Source organism: Myiozetetes cayanensis, unplaced genomic scaffold (assembly GCF_022539395.1).
Source record: "Myiozetetes cayanensis isolate MyiCay16 unplaced genomic scaffold, myiCay2020 scf22, whole genome shotgun sequence".
Taxonomy (NCBI): Eukaryota; Metazoa; Chordata; class Aves; order Passeriformes; family Tyrannidae; genus Myiozetetes; species Myiozetetes cayanensis.
Window position 1 is genome coordinate 2,544,821 of NW_026087434.1, and position 15,396 is coordinate 2,560,216.

General features: G+C 42.8%; 1 protein-coding gene across 1 annotated transcript in view; it reads right to left on the bottom strand.

The window, feature by feature from the left end:
* GNA13 (G protein subunit alpha 13) overlaps nucleotides 1-15,396 on the bottom strand; it is a 28,216-nt gene that overhangs the window by 12,000 nt on the left and 820 nt on the right. The window contains exon 2 of the mRNA XM_050319274.1: nucleotides 13,423-13,649. Within this exon, the coding sequence (XP_050175231.1) occupies nucleotides 13,423-13,649 (227 nt within the window). The remainder of the gene's footprint in view (nucleotides 1-13,422; nucleotides 13,650-15,396) is intronic.

Consider the following 15,396-nt stretch of genomic DNA (forward strand, 5'->3'; position numbering starts at 1 on the left):
TATTAGGAAAAAATTCTTGCCTGGGAGGGTGGTGAGGCCCTGATAAGAAACTGTGGCTGCCCCATCCCTGGAAGTGTTAAAGGCTGGGTTGGACAGGGCTTGGAGCAACCTGGTCTTGTGGAAGGTGTCCCTCCAAACCCTTCTGTGATTCCATGTGTGTCTTTCACTAGTCACAGGTGAACTTTTTTTTTTTTAATAATGCAGGCGAACCCTTTAATTTTTACAGTCGAGCAGCTCTGAACTGCAAACCTCTGTGCCTTGGCTGAAGGTCAGCAGTGACCTGTGACACTGCAGACACCACCCATGCCAGGGCATCCGACTCGTCCCCTGCCCTGCACTTAAAGCACAGCCCAAAGATAACAATACAAGTGGCAAAAACCAAGCAAAGGTTTGAGCACGTGAATACTGATGTACTGCAATAAAGCAAAGTTCTTGAACACACCCCAGTACAGCAGAATGAACCACCTACTCATCAGCTCCAAAGACCTTCCGGTGTTACATGAGCTGTGCTTTGGCTGTTTTAAACATTATTGTACCACATTGGGGTATCAGATTTTAAGCAGTCCCTTTGACTGCTTGTAGCAGATGCCCTTTTTTGTTCAGATGGAATATACACATCTCAGCTGAAGCCCTTCAGCCTCCTCCTGATTCAGAAATGCATGTAAACCACAGGAAGTTGACTGTTAAATAGCTTTATTCATAACTGTCAAGTATTCCATTTTCAGAAAGGTTTGAGTCAAACCAGCCTGTGTGCCTCCTGGAGCCTCGTGATCCTCACTGAGAGAGCCAAGGCAGTTCATCATGAATGTGATTTGCAAGAAAACACACCTAAATCACGCTCCTATCAAGGTGATGTTACCACAACAGCTTCCCTTACAACGCTGCATTTATCGTAGCTACTTGCCAGTGCCTGTACGAGGAAATATCTCCAGTTTTATAACTCACTCTCTCTCCAAAGACATGGTTACAGCACAGTTGGTGATTTACCTGCTGGTAAAACCAGAGCAGGTATATTTTACAGCCAAACCACGGCACAAAGATCACTGTCTAGTCAGTGCGTCAAGTAAAGTAACCACAAAAATATTTTTTGGGGAGGGGCAAAAAATAAGAGGGAAAAAAAAAAAAAGTGACTACATGAAATACACACCAGATGAACACATCTTTCAAACCCAGGAAGTGGCACCAATTTATTTGGTTTCCATGCAAACAATGACAGCAATCTAAATATGATCTGCTGAAACCTTAGCACAGCCAAATGGCTTTTGAGCTGTTTGAGGGGAACAGGGGCACTGCATTTTTTCCAAGAGCAATTGCTTAAAAAAGAAAAGGAGGGAGAAAAAAAAGCACCAAATAAAGATTAAGTCATCACAAGGTTTAAAGAAAGAAACACAATTTATCAAGCCATCTACGTTTGGCTGCAAGTTCAGTGGAACATACTGAACTGACAAGGCTTATTAAGTGTCTGAGATAATAAATCAGGTATTTTGAGAAAACAGGAGATATAACTTAGTAACTCTAGATTAGAGTTGTAGGAGCCACCAAACATTTTCTCTTCCTGACCTTACTTGAATTTCTTAGAAAAGAGAAACAAATATTTCCTATTTTATTTAATTAAAAAACCATATAAACACAAACAAACAAAAACAGAACACCAAAAAAAGCTTTTTTACAAGCCTAGTTCAGACTAGGAACAGGCACCTACAATGTTTTTAGGCTGGTGTGTACATGCCTAAATTGACACACAAACCAACCCATCCACGGGAAAAGCAGTGGGAAGGAAGATGATGGAGAAATAAACAGAGCCTGGAAATTCTGCCTCTTACAGCACCCTAGAAATGCTCAGAGCACACACTCCATTATGGACAGGTTTTTTCTGTTAGAGGCTTAATCCAGAAAAATCCATAGCTGAGGATTTTGGCAAAGAAACTCCAACAACCTTTATGTTCTTGCCACCCCAGCCCAAGCTGACTCAAAAGAAGACTGACTGCAAATCAATAGTGCTGCCACTGGAGCCGCAGCAGATTCTTCTGAAACGTCAGCAACAACCAGAGCTAAGGAGTGGAGCAACGTTTGTCAAATCAATGCAGATTTCCAGGGGGAGAGAGATTAGAGAGCACAACCTCCTATAAATTAATTTCTTACTAGTCTCTCCTCCCAGTGCTTTCTAATGAGTACTTTCAAACATGCCCCACTCAACAAACTAGGACAAAACTCCCCAATCATACCTTGTTTACTAAAGGAACTAAATTTTAAAAATATACTTTCCCTACTTCATAGCAGCAATCCAGCAATTTGTTTGGAATCTCTCCTATGATGAGGGGAAACAATTTGTTTCTAAATTGCCACTCTGTGCTCCAACACTTGATATAACACTCTCTCTTCAAGCAGCACATTAGCAGTGTTTTGGGAGTTTACAATAAGCATATACATTAACTAATTTTTAATAAGGGTGCTGAAGGTATTTAGGGAAAAGTGTGGAGGTAAGCAACAGTCTATTCACTTACCAAACTGCAAATCTGGGTCAAAATATTCGAGTGTGCTAACACAAAACACATTTCCTGGCGAGATGTTTCCTTTCTCTAAGTGTTAATTATGGCCAAAGTTATGTTAAAACCAGGACAAACTGGCACTCCCACCAAAGCAGAGCAGTCCCCATTTATTCCCACAGGAGCGTTACTGTGGCCCATGAGCAGAGCAGCCAATTGCTCCATGTGAAACTAATCCCAAACTCCCCGAAAAGGAAGGGCAAACTGCTGGGAAATGGCACTGCTGCCCGTGGAAGCATGAATGGCCCAGCCTTAAAAGGGCTGGGGCACAGGCAGTGTGTGTCAAGACCACACATCTCAGATCTCCCCAGCTCCTTTCTCTCCATCTGAATAAGTCGCTTAAACCCGATCTGCCCATTTCAAAGATAAAATTCAGTGCCCTGGAATTAATTCCTGTTTCGTTGCAAGACTGGAGAGTTCAGACACTTGCTGATCCAGGAGCACAGAATAACGCTGCTCTCCACCAATACACATCACAAATGCGTCACAGCTCGTCCCACCTCCGAGAGCACAAACCTATTTCCTCTTTCCAGCCCTCGAGCTGCGGCTCGAGCGGGGTTTGACTCTTTTCAAAGCCATCAGAACTGCGTCACGCCGGGTAGAAGTGAAACCTGTCTTGTGCTCGCTCACACTAACTGAGTATCTGCCCTAAAAGAAAAAGGAAAGGCCCAAGTCCTGACTCACAGAAGCAATCTTTTGTAAAACCTTGTGGCAGCAGAGCAGAATCTGTGTTCAGAACAGCTGGACCACAGCGGGTGGAAGGTGCTCATTTCCAAAAGCACCAAAGGGAGGAGTCACACCAAGTTTATTTTGTGGCTGACATTTTTATCTTGCATAACAGCATTAACAAAGAAAGGTGAAGGGGTTTAAGAAGGGGTTTAACCCAATAATATCCCTTTAATCTATTATCCCCTATTTACCATGTAATCCAATTAATCCATAATTCTCAAAATGTGGATAACAAATGGATGGAGACAGAGCACGCCAACCTGGGCTCCTGTGCCTTGACTCCCCAGCAGCATCTGCCACATCCCGGGAGCCAAATCAGCCTGGAACTAAATAACCCAAACGTGCCTCTGGCATCAGCTGCTGCTCCTTCTTGCACCCAGTTCAGCAATGCTCTCCCTTCCAAGTGCCCCTCACTCAGCTAATATTCAGATTTCCTCCCATCAGAACAGCATTTCCACAGTTTCATATGCAACGTGCCATCCTAATTAAACTAATTAAAAGACTAAAAAGAATTCTAATCTGCACAGTAGTGTATCACAGAGCAAACTGTTTCAGTTTTCAATTACTGAGAGGGAAGAAATCCAGTTTCATTTTCCTTTGCTAGGTATCATCCCTCCTCTCCTAAAGGAATTTAACTGGCAGATTCTCAACAAGACTTGCTTCAAAATATGCAAATTCACTACAGCTTTTTACAGGTATGAAAGAGCATTCCACTAAAGCCCACCAAACTACAATTTCCTCCATGCCAGGCACTCTGTTACCATACTGCTAATTCTGAAAGACTTCTTGGAAACCAAGATGTGCCATATTCTAGAAACAGTTGAAAAATTTAGGAAGCTGCTGAGATTCTTTCCAACAATTAAAAGCCCTAGGAATGCACAGCATTTTATCCTGGAGTGAAGAAATTCTTTACTGTGAGGATGCTGAGGCACTGGAACAGTGGAAGTGTTCAAGGCCAGGTTGGATGGGACCTGGAGCAATCTGTGCTGGTGGAAAGTGTCCCTGCCCAAGGTAAGGGGTTGGAACAAGATGATCTTTAAGGTCCCTTCCAATCCAAACCATTCTGGGATTCTCTGCTATTCCTTGGGATCACCACTGCTTCCAAACAGGAAGCAAACTCAAGGCTGCTGCAGCCCCTTCTGGAGATCAGAGCCAGGATAAGGAACACAGTAACTGGCACATGGGACACACCACAGCACCAGAGCCTCTAACCAAGAGGCTGCTGTTTGCCAGAACTTCAACAGAAATTAATCCATGGAAGCAAATTAGGATATGCTGTCCACAAGGATCAGGTACACTTTGTTTCTCCAAAGATCTTGTTAGTCTCACCCTAAGTATTTACAATCCAAACCCGTCTACCAAAAAGTTTACTTTAGGAAAGACACCGATACTGCAACAGATTTTCAAATTTCATTGATGAAACCCTTCTTCCAAGTCACAGAACACACAGTCCCAGAAATCCTATGAAAACACGCACCGACCAAGGCGAAACAGCCACCTCCCAGTTACTATTTACACTCTGGGAAGCATCTATATAAACCTCAAGATGTTTTGCACACAAAACAGACTGGAACCAGACTGTAAACATTTGCTCTTCTTTCAGAGCACTGACCCACTGGCTCCATGACTTCATGTGTTTGCAACTCAAACTGCATTTAATCTAACGCTGGAGCAGTGGTGAGTCTGCAAATCTGCCATCCATCACCGAGAGCTTTACTTGCTTCCAAGTTGTACAAGGCCGGCAAAGGCTCCCAAAAACATGACAAATATTTGGCATGTGGAAGCGTATCAGCACTAAAACTGGCCATACTGAACTTTAGGATGCTTGAAAAGTCCATTATTGCATAAACTCTGCACTAAATCACAGCATTTCAAAAGCAGAACCCTGAACTGGATCCCAGTGCATTTCTCTAGGATTCAGTTTTAAAGTACATTTGGTTCCTATTTCAGCCTCATGAGAAATCCAGATGACCAAATGCTTTTTAGTTCCTTCCTCTGCCTCAATTAGCAGAATCCATTTCAATTAAGTTCTGGTATTTCTGCTGGCAAATGGTGATGTGCTAATAAACCAGCTCTTGTTACAAGACATCTGACAAAACTCAGTGGTAACTTATCGGGTCTTGTGAAAGATCTACCTGTACCATCAGCTGAATGCTGGTATCATTAAAAATTACTAATAAAAGCTATGTCTAAAGAGCTCAAAGTAACAGTAAAGTACACAAGAATTCCTAAACAGCAACAACATCCAACAGGCTGCAAACATTTCCTGTCACTTACAGAATTTCATACTGTAAATTAACTAAAACTAGAAAGAGTAGAAATTAGAGCAACTATATAAGTACTTGCTAATGGAAGCCAAAGGTCCTGATACCACCCACACATAAAATTTTAGTAACCACCCTGCACTGAGTTCTTTTAACCACAATTTTGTGTAGATATTTTGCAACATGGCTGGTGTCAGTGCACTGTGTTTCCAAGCCTGGAAATTCTGCATCCCCTTTATCTGGTCACCAGTGGGTGATCAAATACCATCATGTGCCCAGAGAGAGAAGTGCTCTGGGCAGGCTGCCGAGATCCCATCCATTTGTTTAACATTATTTCTCTACATCATTAAAGAAAGGAAAAAGATACAGAAATTCACGTTTGATCACACACTCCTGTACTTCTCATCCAGAAAATCTGGGGTCTTTTCAGGTCCTTGGTTAAGTCACTGAAGAGGAGTGTGATATGCCACGTGTTGTAACTCTGAAGTACTGGGAAATTTAAGGCATGAATGACCACGATGGAGAGATGTGTGCAACATGGTACAGTGACTGGAGTGCTGGGACAGGCAGCTCACTGACTATTATAACCCCAAAATTTCCTTCTCTGTAATAGCTGAAGTTGTCAGTTATTGTGATGATAAAGGATTCAGGGTGTTTTCTCTATTTGAAATTTCTCAGCTTCTCCAGCTGTATTACCTGATGTTCCTTGTTAACACAGACATGCAAGTGGAGAAGATATTGCAAGTAATTAGGACCTCTTCAAGCTGCTGATGAAGCCTTAAACATTTTCTTGATCACTGCTTAAATTCAACCCATCAGGCTACTTTGGGGTAAAATATAACGATTAGTCTCCAGGATTATTCACATTTTCATTTGGATTAAATATCTTTATAGTTTGAGGCTGATGAGTTAACTAATAATGTGTTCCATGACCAATTAATTCACCTTAAGATCTATCAAAGGCTTCATATTCCAGAGCAATACAAGATACCGCTCGAGTATCAAGTGGCCTCCATCAGCCTGTTGTCCTGTAAAAGGGCAGGCTCTGCACCTCTGAAATTATTTGTGATGAATGTGGACATTACCAGAGAAAAAAGAGCCACAATGCTGGAGATTACCTTGTTTTCCACATGAAGCACTAGCAGAGTTACTCTATTGCTTTTCTTAACACAGTCAGGTCGGCTGCACTCGGGTTTTCTCACATTTTCTTAAGCAACTTCCTCAGCTGCCAGAAGCTGAAGTTTCCTACCCCTTCGCTACTTCTGCGTGAGAAATGCAGCATGAACCCAGAGCACACAAATAACATTTACCATAAACTGAAGTTTAGGACAACAAAGAGCCAAAACAGTCACCCAAAACAGCCCGAGTGCAATATGTGCTCTGTGAGACCAGACTTAACGAGCCTCTCAGGCTGAAGTCTTACAGTAAACTCAAATTAGGGAACAACAGCACAAACCAACATTGCACCTGGCATGGCACCCTCATCCTGAAGGATCCCACATTTACATATGAAAAAGAGCACCCCATATTCTTTGCCCCAGGTGCAAAATACAGAGATGGAAGATCCCAGATGCGTTCGCACCACCCGTTTTGCCAGCACGGAGATTTGCTGACAGCCATGAATGCTGGGACCGTGCAGGGTTTGTGTTTGGGAAGTCGTTCCTAAACGGACAGAGAACGGTGCAGCCACTGCTGTGTTGAAATTCCGAAGTCTGTAACGAGGCAGTTCCACAGGTACCAACATGCAGCACCTCGCAGGTGAGTGGCCAGCACGGAAATGAGCTCGGAATGAATGTTTGTACCAAGGTCTCACGTTACACCGTACACAGCAGGAACAGCAAAAGCTCCTCTAACACATTTGCACCCATTTAAAACAATCTGCTGGGAAGAGCTTCACACACTCAAGATGTGAATGTTCATATTCAGAAGAGCATTTATATTTTGTGCTGATTTAATCAAGGTTCAGTTACAGAAATCCAGTTTTTTGCAAGAAGTAGGTCACCTTTTAGGCTTCTGCAATAAAATGTTTAGGAAACTAAGGCACATGACTATCAACAGGACACAGCTTGTTGGAGACAGAGTATGTACAAGAACACATCTCTCTGCTCCCACACTGCAATTCTTCATTTTTAAAGCAATAGTTCTCCTTAAACAGATCACAGAATCCCAAAATGGTTTGGGGTCAAAGGGATGTAAAGATTATTTCATTTCAACCCCTCTGCCACAGTCATGGACACCTTCCAGTAGACCAAGTTGTTTGATATCTGAAATGAGTTTGAATTAGGAATCCCATCCTCAGAGATTGCACTGAAGCCAGGCAGAAAAAGGCACACAGGACTCCAAAGGTTGCTAGCATTCCTGGCTGGAAAACAGCTCACCATGCTTCTGTCTGGCACGTGTGTGCTGGGATGACATGTCCACACCAAGACAGCTCCTACTGAGACCTCTCAGTCAAGAGCCACATCTGGGCTTAAAAATACTAGTAACAAAAAATAAAAATATCAACAAGAAAAATAGTAATATTAAAAAAAAAATATGGCAAAGGTGTTCTTCAGTGAAACCAGACTAGCAACAACTGGCAATACAAGACCAGCCCTCTCTCCAAACACTTCAATATTTTGCTGTTGACAAGAAAAGTCAGCAGACAGGAAAGGAGGAGTGGTGGAAAAGGAAGAAGGCAGTCCCAGAAAAAGCCTTTCTAGGCACAGGAACTCACAGAGGCTGAAACAGAAATCCTAATCCCAATTTGGAAAATGATAAAAAAACGACACTTTGTGTTAAATTAGTCTAAAGGTTCACCTGAAGATCATTCAGCTCAACTAAAATACTACAGTGAATTCCCACTACCAAAGCAGTGGCACACACTGAAGGGGTTTTGGCCACAAATCCCGAAGAAGGACACTCAAGTCTCTATTGTTGGACTCCAGAGTTAATCCCTTCATGGAGTCTTATTAAAACCAACTCAAAGGCAGCATTATCTTGTCATTGGGGCAGGAAAAACAGCAATTCCTCCAAGAACTCCAAGTCTTTTCTGAGGATTTAAATGACTCATTTTCAAGTATAAATTTGTAAAACACTTTTCTTTCCACAGTTAAGGCAATGATCTTTGATAAATCCTTTTCCCCTAAAGACCAAAAGATGGCAAGTAGCCCTTTCCAAGGGCTTTGAGGAGTCATACTCACTGTTCACATGTCATCCTGTGATCTGATCTTTGGCAGAGCTATTGATTAAGGAAAGAGGGGAAAATATTTCAACACATAAAAGCAGCAGCTTTTTGGGTTTCTACACACACAAATTTAAGCAATATTCAACATGATTACAACACTGTATTTCACTAAAATAACTCTGAATTATGTGATTAAGTGCCCAAATGGTCAATGCACGTGTTTACAGAAAGGCTTCTAAAAGTCAGTATCACATACACAATGCAGACACATCAGGGAATGACAAGATACTCTTTCTGCAGGCCCTACACTTAGGACTCGAGATGCTGGACCCTCACCTAACAGCTGTTCCACAGGATGGGCATCCACCCTCCAAAAGGGGAAGATCTCAACATCTGGAAACCTAGTCTGGCTTCACACACAGCTGACCTCTGCAGGATCCTGCTCTATAATCAAGCACATTTCAAGGATGTGCTGCTTGTGCACCTGAAAGAACATTAACCTTCAGCGTCCATTTGTGGACTCGTTATTTCAGCAGAGCAAACTTACTGTTCCCGTGCCCAGCAACACTCCAGGGGCAGAACACAGAAATGTCCAAGCAGAAAAAGAAAAAATACAACACAGTCTCCCAGTAAACTGAACAACACTTGCCAAAAACACCAGTCTGCAACAGCAGAACGCTACGGGGAAGCAGCAGCAAAGCTACCAGCACAACTTCAAGAGGAACACGCCTTTTCCTGTCCTCTATAATCTGATCTAGCACTTGCAGACATGTCACAGAAGGAGCTGTGATCCAGAGGTAAGTACATATTACTGTACCACCTAAGGATGATCTGTGCAGTTCTAACATGGACAAAATAAAGGGTCACCCCTGCCCTCGCATAACAAAAACCCCAACAATATTCAACATAATTTGCAAGTAGTGCAAAAAGTATCTGTCTGAAGATCAACAGCTGCTGGTAGCAAACATCCAAACCCACCCAAAAGTTATCTTTAACAAGAACAAACCTAGAAAACATCCAAAGCTTATTGTGCATCTGAGTAACTCGGCTCTCATCCTGCTTTTCCATTCTCGGAGGATGAGGAGACACCTGGAGACTACTCCAAAAAGGCTTCTCCATGAACAGCTCTCACAGCAACTTCAAGAAATGTCTGATGTGAGAGGGGCTGTACAAGGCTGCTCTTACTCACCAGTGGTTTCCTCGGTGTCACAAAGCACCAAACACTGCTGGGCTGCCACAGTGTCACACAAACCCTCCGTGAGAACAGCAAACCCTCCCAGCCACACACCCAGCAGCTCACCGGGATGAGCGGCAGAGCTGGGCAGTGCCCAGGTAAGTCAGTTTGCATGCTGCAGAATTCAGATAATGGGGATGCTTATCCAAGTCATTTTGGGAGATTTTTACCGGAAATCAGGCAGCGATGAGAGAGGTGAAATGTTAATTAGGTGTCAGAAAGCAGTGGGCTGGTTCACATTAATTCTGTAGCTCATCCGTGTCAGCCACCTGACGAGAGGCCACAGCAGAAAGAAGCTCAGCAGATGAAGGAGAGAAAGCCTGAGATGAGCAGAATCTCCAATGTAAGCCACAGAACCAGGACAGCCTGTAGCTAACTGTGTTAGTAGAACAATCATCTGAATGACTTCAGTTTGTAATAAAATGTGTGGGATTATAACATTAACCACCTGGGAAGTACTGAAGTGGCACATATTGCACTAAGCTGTAATTAGCTCTTTCCAGTTTTAAAGCACTACACAAGCATGACCTAATGAATTTTCATAAATACTGTTGCAAGTGGCCAGAAGGTCCCTATTTTTATACCAAGGAAAATAAATCATACTGACAATCCCATGACCACTTGAGTTAACAAAATGAGGAAGGACACTCCAGTGAACCAGGCATGGAAATGCTGATTTCTGATTCCATTAAAATACAACCAAGTTCTGTTTTTTCCCCTCTCATGCTGCTATAAAAAGACCACATTGTTTCTTCAGGCTCCCACCATCATCTCTGGCATTGTCAGTGAAAGATGGTGGGGAGAAACCAAAAAAGCCAAGAACAGCTCAGTGATCTCTCACAAATGTACAAGTATTTTGAAGTTTTAACAATATACATGCAGAAACTTCAATCTTAAACCTCCTTTCTCTGTACTTCCGATCTGCCCAAGCTACAAATGGTTTCAACACTCTGCATTCTTGCTTCCTCTCCTCCAGAATGTCTATGTAAATTTTCACATTTTTCACACCTTACCCATCAATTTTCATTTGCTCACCTCTAGCTCTGCCCCAAAGTGTCCTATTGCCATGACAAACACCACCTCCCCAGCACTCCTGCCTGTGCTCTCCCAGTATTAAACATGTTTTTCAGTGCAGTGTCAAATGTAGATCAGTGAAAAAAGTTAAACTCATTCAACACTCTGAAAAGAAGCTGGAGCATATACAGTCCAGTAATATTCCTCCACCCTGCTCACTGTCAGCACTTTACACTGGTTTTGTGGCACTTCTCCCTCTCCTACCATGATTGCTGGTATCTCTCCTTCACTACTTTTGCCACAAGCAGTTGAACTGGAAGCAGAACAGTATTTTTTCCCTTTATTCCCTATTCTACAGTGTTAACACTTTTCAGTTTTGAGCCTTTACTTCAAGAGTCAGCACTGGACACGACCTGATCTGTCTGGGATCTGTCTGAGTCTCTCCCAACTTCCCCCTGCTCTATCTCCTGACTGGGACACGCCTGTCACTCCCTCCTTAACCATTTGTGTCCCTCTTCCTTCTCACAGCAGCACAGCCCTGAACTCTCTGAACACTCCCCTGCAAAGCCTGACAGCAGGTACAGCAAAACCCCACACTGCCTCCAGGAGCTTCCCACCACCCTGCCGCCCACGTGGAGCTCGGGCAGAACTTAAGCTGCAGCTCACTGGGGTAAAACTGAGACTTCATGCTTGGCCAGCACAGATCATACCGCTTGCACTCAACACAATGACATCATTCAGCTGCCTTTTTTTTTTTTTTTTATCATGTTTATAACTTGGCATAAATATGTCCGGCCGAGATTTTGAAAGGATTTAGGAAATAAAGCAATGTTTAAGTATAAATAAAGCAGTTACCTTGCTTTCAAAAATTATTAGGACAGCACTCAATTATTAAGAGCACTTAAAAAATAGTCTTGGGTTCTGTCTGGAGCACAACACCATCCATACATATTTTTGCAGAGAATTGCACAAATTTAGGGATTCCCAGAAAAAAGCAATAGCTTTTTTTTTTTTTTCATAAGATTCAGAAGAACACATTCTTCACATCCCACTCAAAGTGAAACTCTGCACATGTTTCAGTTATGGAAAGAACCTACTTCTCAGAGACTCGAGGCGACAGAACAGTAATAGCTCCCTCTCCTTTGCTCCACAGCCTCAAGTCACTAAACATGTTTAATCAAAGGCAAAACTGTTTTATTTAACAGATTTTAGAGCAGATCCCTCCAGCACAGCAATTACACCACTAGAATTCACATCTGCACCCAAACTGGATGTTGACTACAGCAGAGTAATTAATTACCCTTTTATGATTCCTCCACAAGGAGCAACAAGTCTCATTAGAAACTTATTTACAGAGCTGAGCACTGGGCTGAGCAGGTGATAGGCCACCAGAGCACCTGCCCATGCTGCAATCTCCAGAAGACATTCCATGATCAGGGCAATACATATTTATAGCATATTTACACAGCCTCTTTAAGTCAAGAGTATGATTACACAACCATTCATAACAGCTCTACAGGAGACACCATGAGCTATTGTTCAGATTCACACTAACACAAAGGTTATTTTTAAGACATAAAAACACAAAGCCACTTAGGTTTGAGAGACCTACAGGAACAGATTTAATCTATTTTAAGGTTCTCAACCCCCACCCCCACAAAACTCTATGCCACTGGCGTACACAATTCTATGAACCAACAAACAACAAATTTAAGTTTAATTCTTCATTTCCTTTTGCAGTATTTGTATGGAAATGGAGCAAAAGGACTTCAGCTGTCATGGACAGTTAAAGCTCCAGCTCAAGAAGGAAGAGGTTTCTTTTTCCTTTCCAGCCCCACTACCGAATTGTGTACTCCACATCCCAATCCTTAAACTGTATATTCCATCTTCAGCTGAGAACTGCAACGTAACAAAAATCTCATTACATGAGTATTAACACAGACATTCAAAATTAAACAGGAAGTATACAGAGGGAATGTTTGCTAGATTGCTCAAACTGGAATAGAGAAGGGAGTGGTTTCTAAATTCTTCTCATTAACCCATGCATATCTTTTCTTTAAAAAAAAAAATCACATTACTGTTAAGTTTGCTTTTATTGCATACCATTTTTTTTTTAGTTTGGTTTTTTAAGTCGATGCACTAGTTAACAAAGGCTGGTAACAAACATACAGTGAAAACACTGTGCAGGTACCAGCTTTGTCAGAGAACATAAAAGCCCTCAGCACCTGGGCTTTCCCACATACGAAATGAGGACAATTACGTCAGAATCTCTTTTTTTATTATTATTAAAAGAAGGGGGGGGGGGAAGTAGCTAATTTCATCTGTGTGCAATACCACAGAGGAACAGCCAGCCACAGAGGAACGCTTCAGATCCTCGAGGAGGCAGCTCGAGCGGTGTTTCAGGGGAAAAGCAACACAGGGACAAGGATCACACGGACCCAGTGAAAGGCAGCGAGCCCCAAACCTTACCAGCTGGAACTCCCTGCGCCGGTCGTACGCGTGCTGGATGCCACTGTCCGCCCACAGGGCCCGGATGGCCGGCAGGTAGTCCAAGAAAACGTTGGTCTCCACCATGCCCTGCACCACGGTGACCGCGCGGGTGTCGAAAGCCATCACCTTGTCTCCATTGCTCTGGTTGGCAGGATCTCCCCAGGGGATATGGAGTTTCTCTCTGGCATCCACGAGGACTCTCACACCTTGAATGGCAAGGAAGAGCACCGAGATTAGAGTTTCTCAGCATCTACTGTTTCACCCGCCTGCAGATCTGCACGGAGTCAAACAATGCGCTCCCTCTGCACAAAGCTCGGTAGGAACATCCAGTCCCTACTGGACTGACTCAAACCACTGCAGTTGCAGGGAATATCCAAACTCAGACATTTGCTATCTGAAGAACATCGCCACAATCAACAGGATAATATCCATAGTGCAAGTTTAAGTCTTTAAAAAGTGCTGTTTTTAAACACCAATTCCCCAATCTCTGCTACCAAGCTCTTCCACCTGGCATGAAGACAAATGTTTAAGAGTTTACTTCAAAATATGTTAAACCACCTGTTGGCTTATTTTAAAGTTCCCTAATCTTCGTGTTATCAACTTAATATCTATTTATATCAAATTATAGAGTGTATCTCTATCACTGAGAATATTTCCATCACTGCCTTGAACATTTTCAGAGATATGAAGGCATTTACTAAAATCACTGCACTTTATAAAAACAATGTTTCTACAATTTAAGTGTAGAAGGAGTTGTATCACCTAAAGACTTTCCCACACTTTTGTGGTTGTTTTGGTAAATATTCTCCAGGAGAAAAGGAGTATTTTAAACTTCTTTTTAAAGTCCTTCTAAAGGACTTAAACCCACTGTGCTCATACTGATAAGGGAAATGAAGGGAAACGATTTATAGTACCAAATTAACGGATGAAAAAATAGAAAGAAAATTCCAGAAAGAATCAGTAACTGCAAAGGCATGGGGACAGATATAAGGAAATCAAACTGTGGTAACAAATGACTGTACAGTAACGTACTTGTTCAATGCCAGAGTGTCTCTTTTGATGATTTTTCTACCTGTCAAAGGCAGGTATTTGTCAAATCTATCTGTGACTGCAGGAAAACAGCTTCCAAAACAGACCTGCAGTTTTTACGTGTATACTCTCACAGAGCTCGAAGTACCTTTATTAACAAACTTTAACCTGGCCAACACACATACTCGTGACTTCTACTGCCTTGCTATTTATAGTTTTTTTCCAGGCTTGATTCATAATCAGGTTTGTAAAACAATTCTCTCTGAGAATCACTGGATTTTCAGGGGTTGAAGTCTGACAAGGCTCTGCAGTTTTGAGAAGGCTCATTAAGACTTTGTCCGGCTATTAAAGAGTCCAAACTGAAAAAACCTGACGGGCAATTTGGATAAGAGATGGATAAGTGGATGGATAAGTGAGGATGACAGCAGTGAAATCAAGCGTCCGCTCCCGAATCGTGTGAGGAGGTTTTGGCTGAGCATCTATGAAAAGTGGCTCTGCCTCTGGGTTCCCGTTAATTGATGTGTCAGCCGAGTTTCCAACACGACGGCAGCGATTCTTCCAGGGCCGTGAATCGCTGAGAGCACAGGGCACGGCTCCTCCTCACGCACTTCCAGGTGCATCTTCCCCCCCATCCATTACCGCTCATTACCGCGATGGCATTACCGGGAAATCACAGAATCACGGAATCAATTAGGCTGGAAAAGACCGCTGAGATCACTGAGTCCAGCCTATGGTCGAACATCAACCTTGTCAACCAGACCAGAGCACTGAGTGCCACATCCAGCCTTTCATTAAACACCTCCAGGGATGGGGACTCCACCACCTTCCAGGGTAGTCAATTCCAATGTCTATTCACCCTTTCTATGAAGCAATTCTTCCTGATGTCCAACCTAACCCTCCCCTGGGAGGGTTAAGCCTATGTCC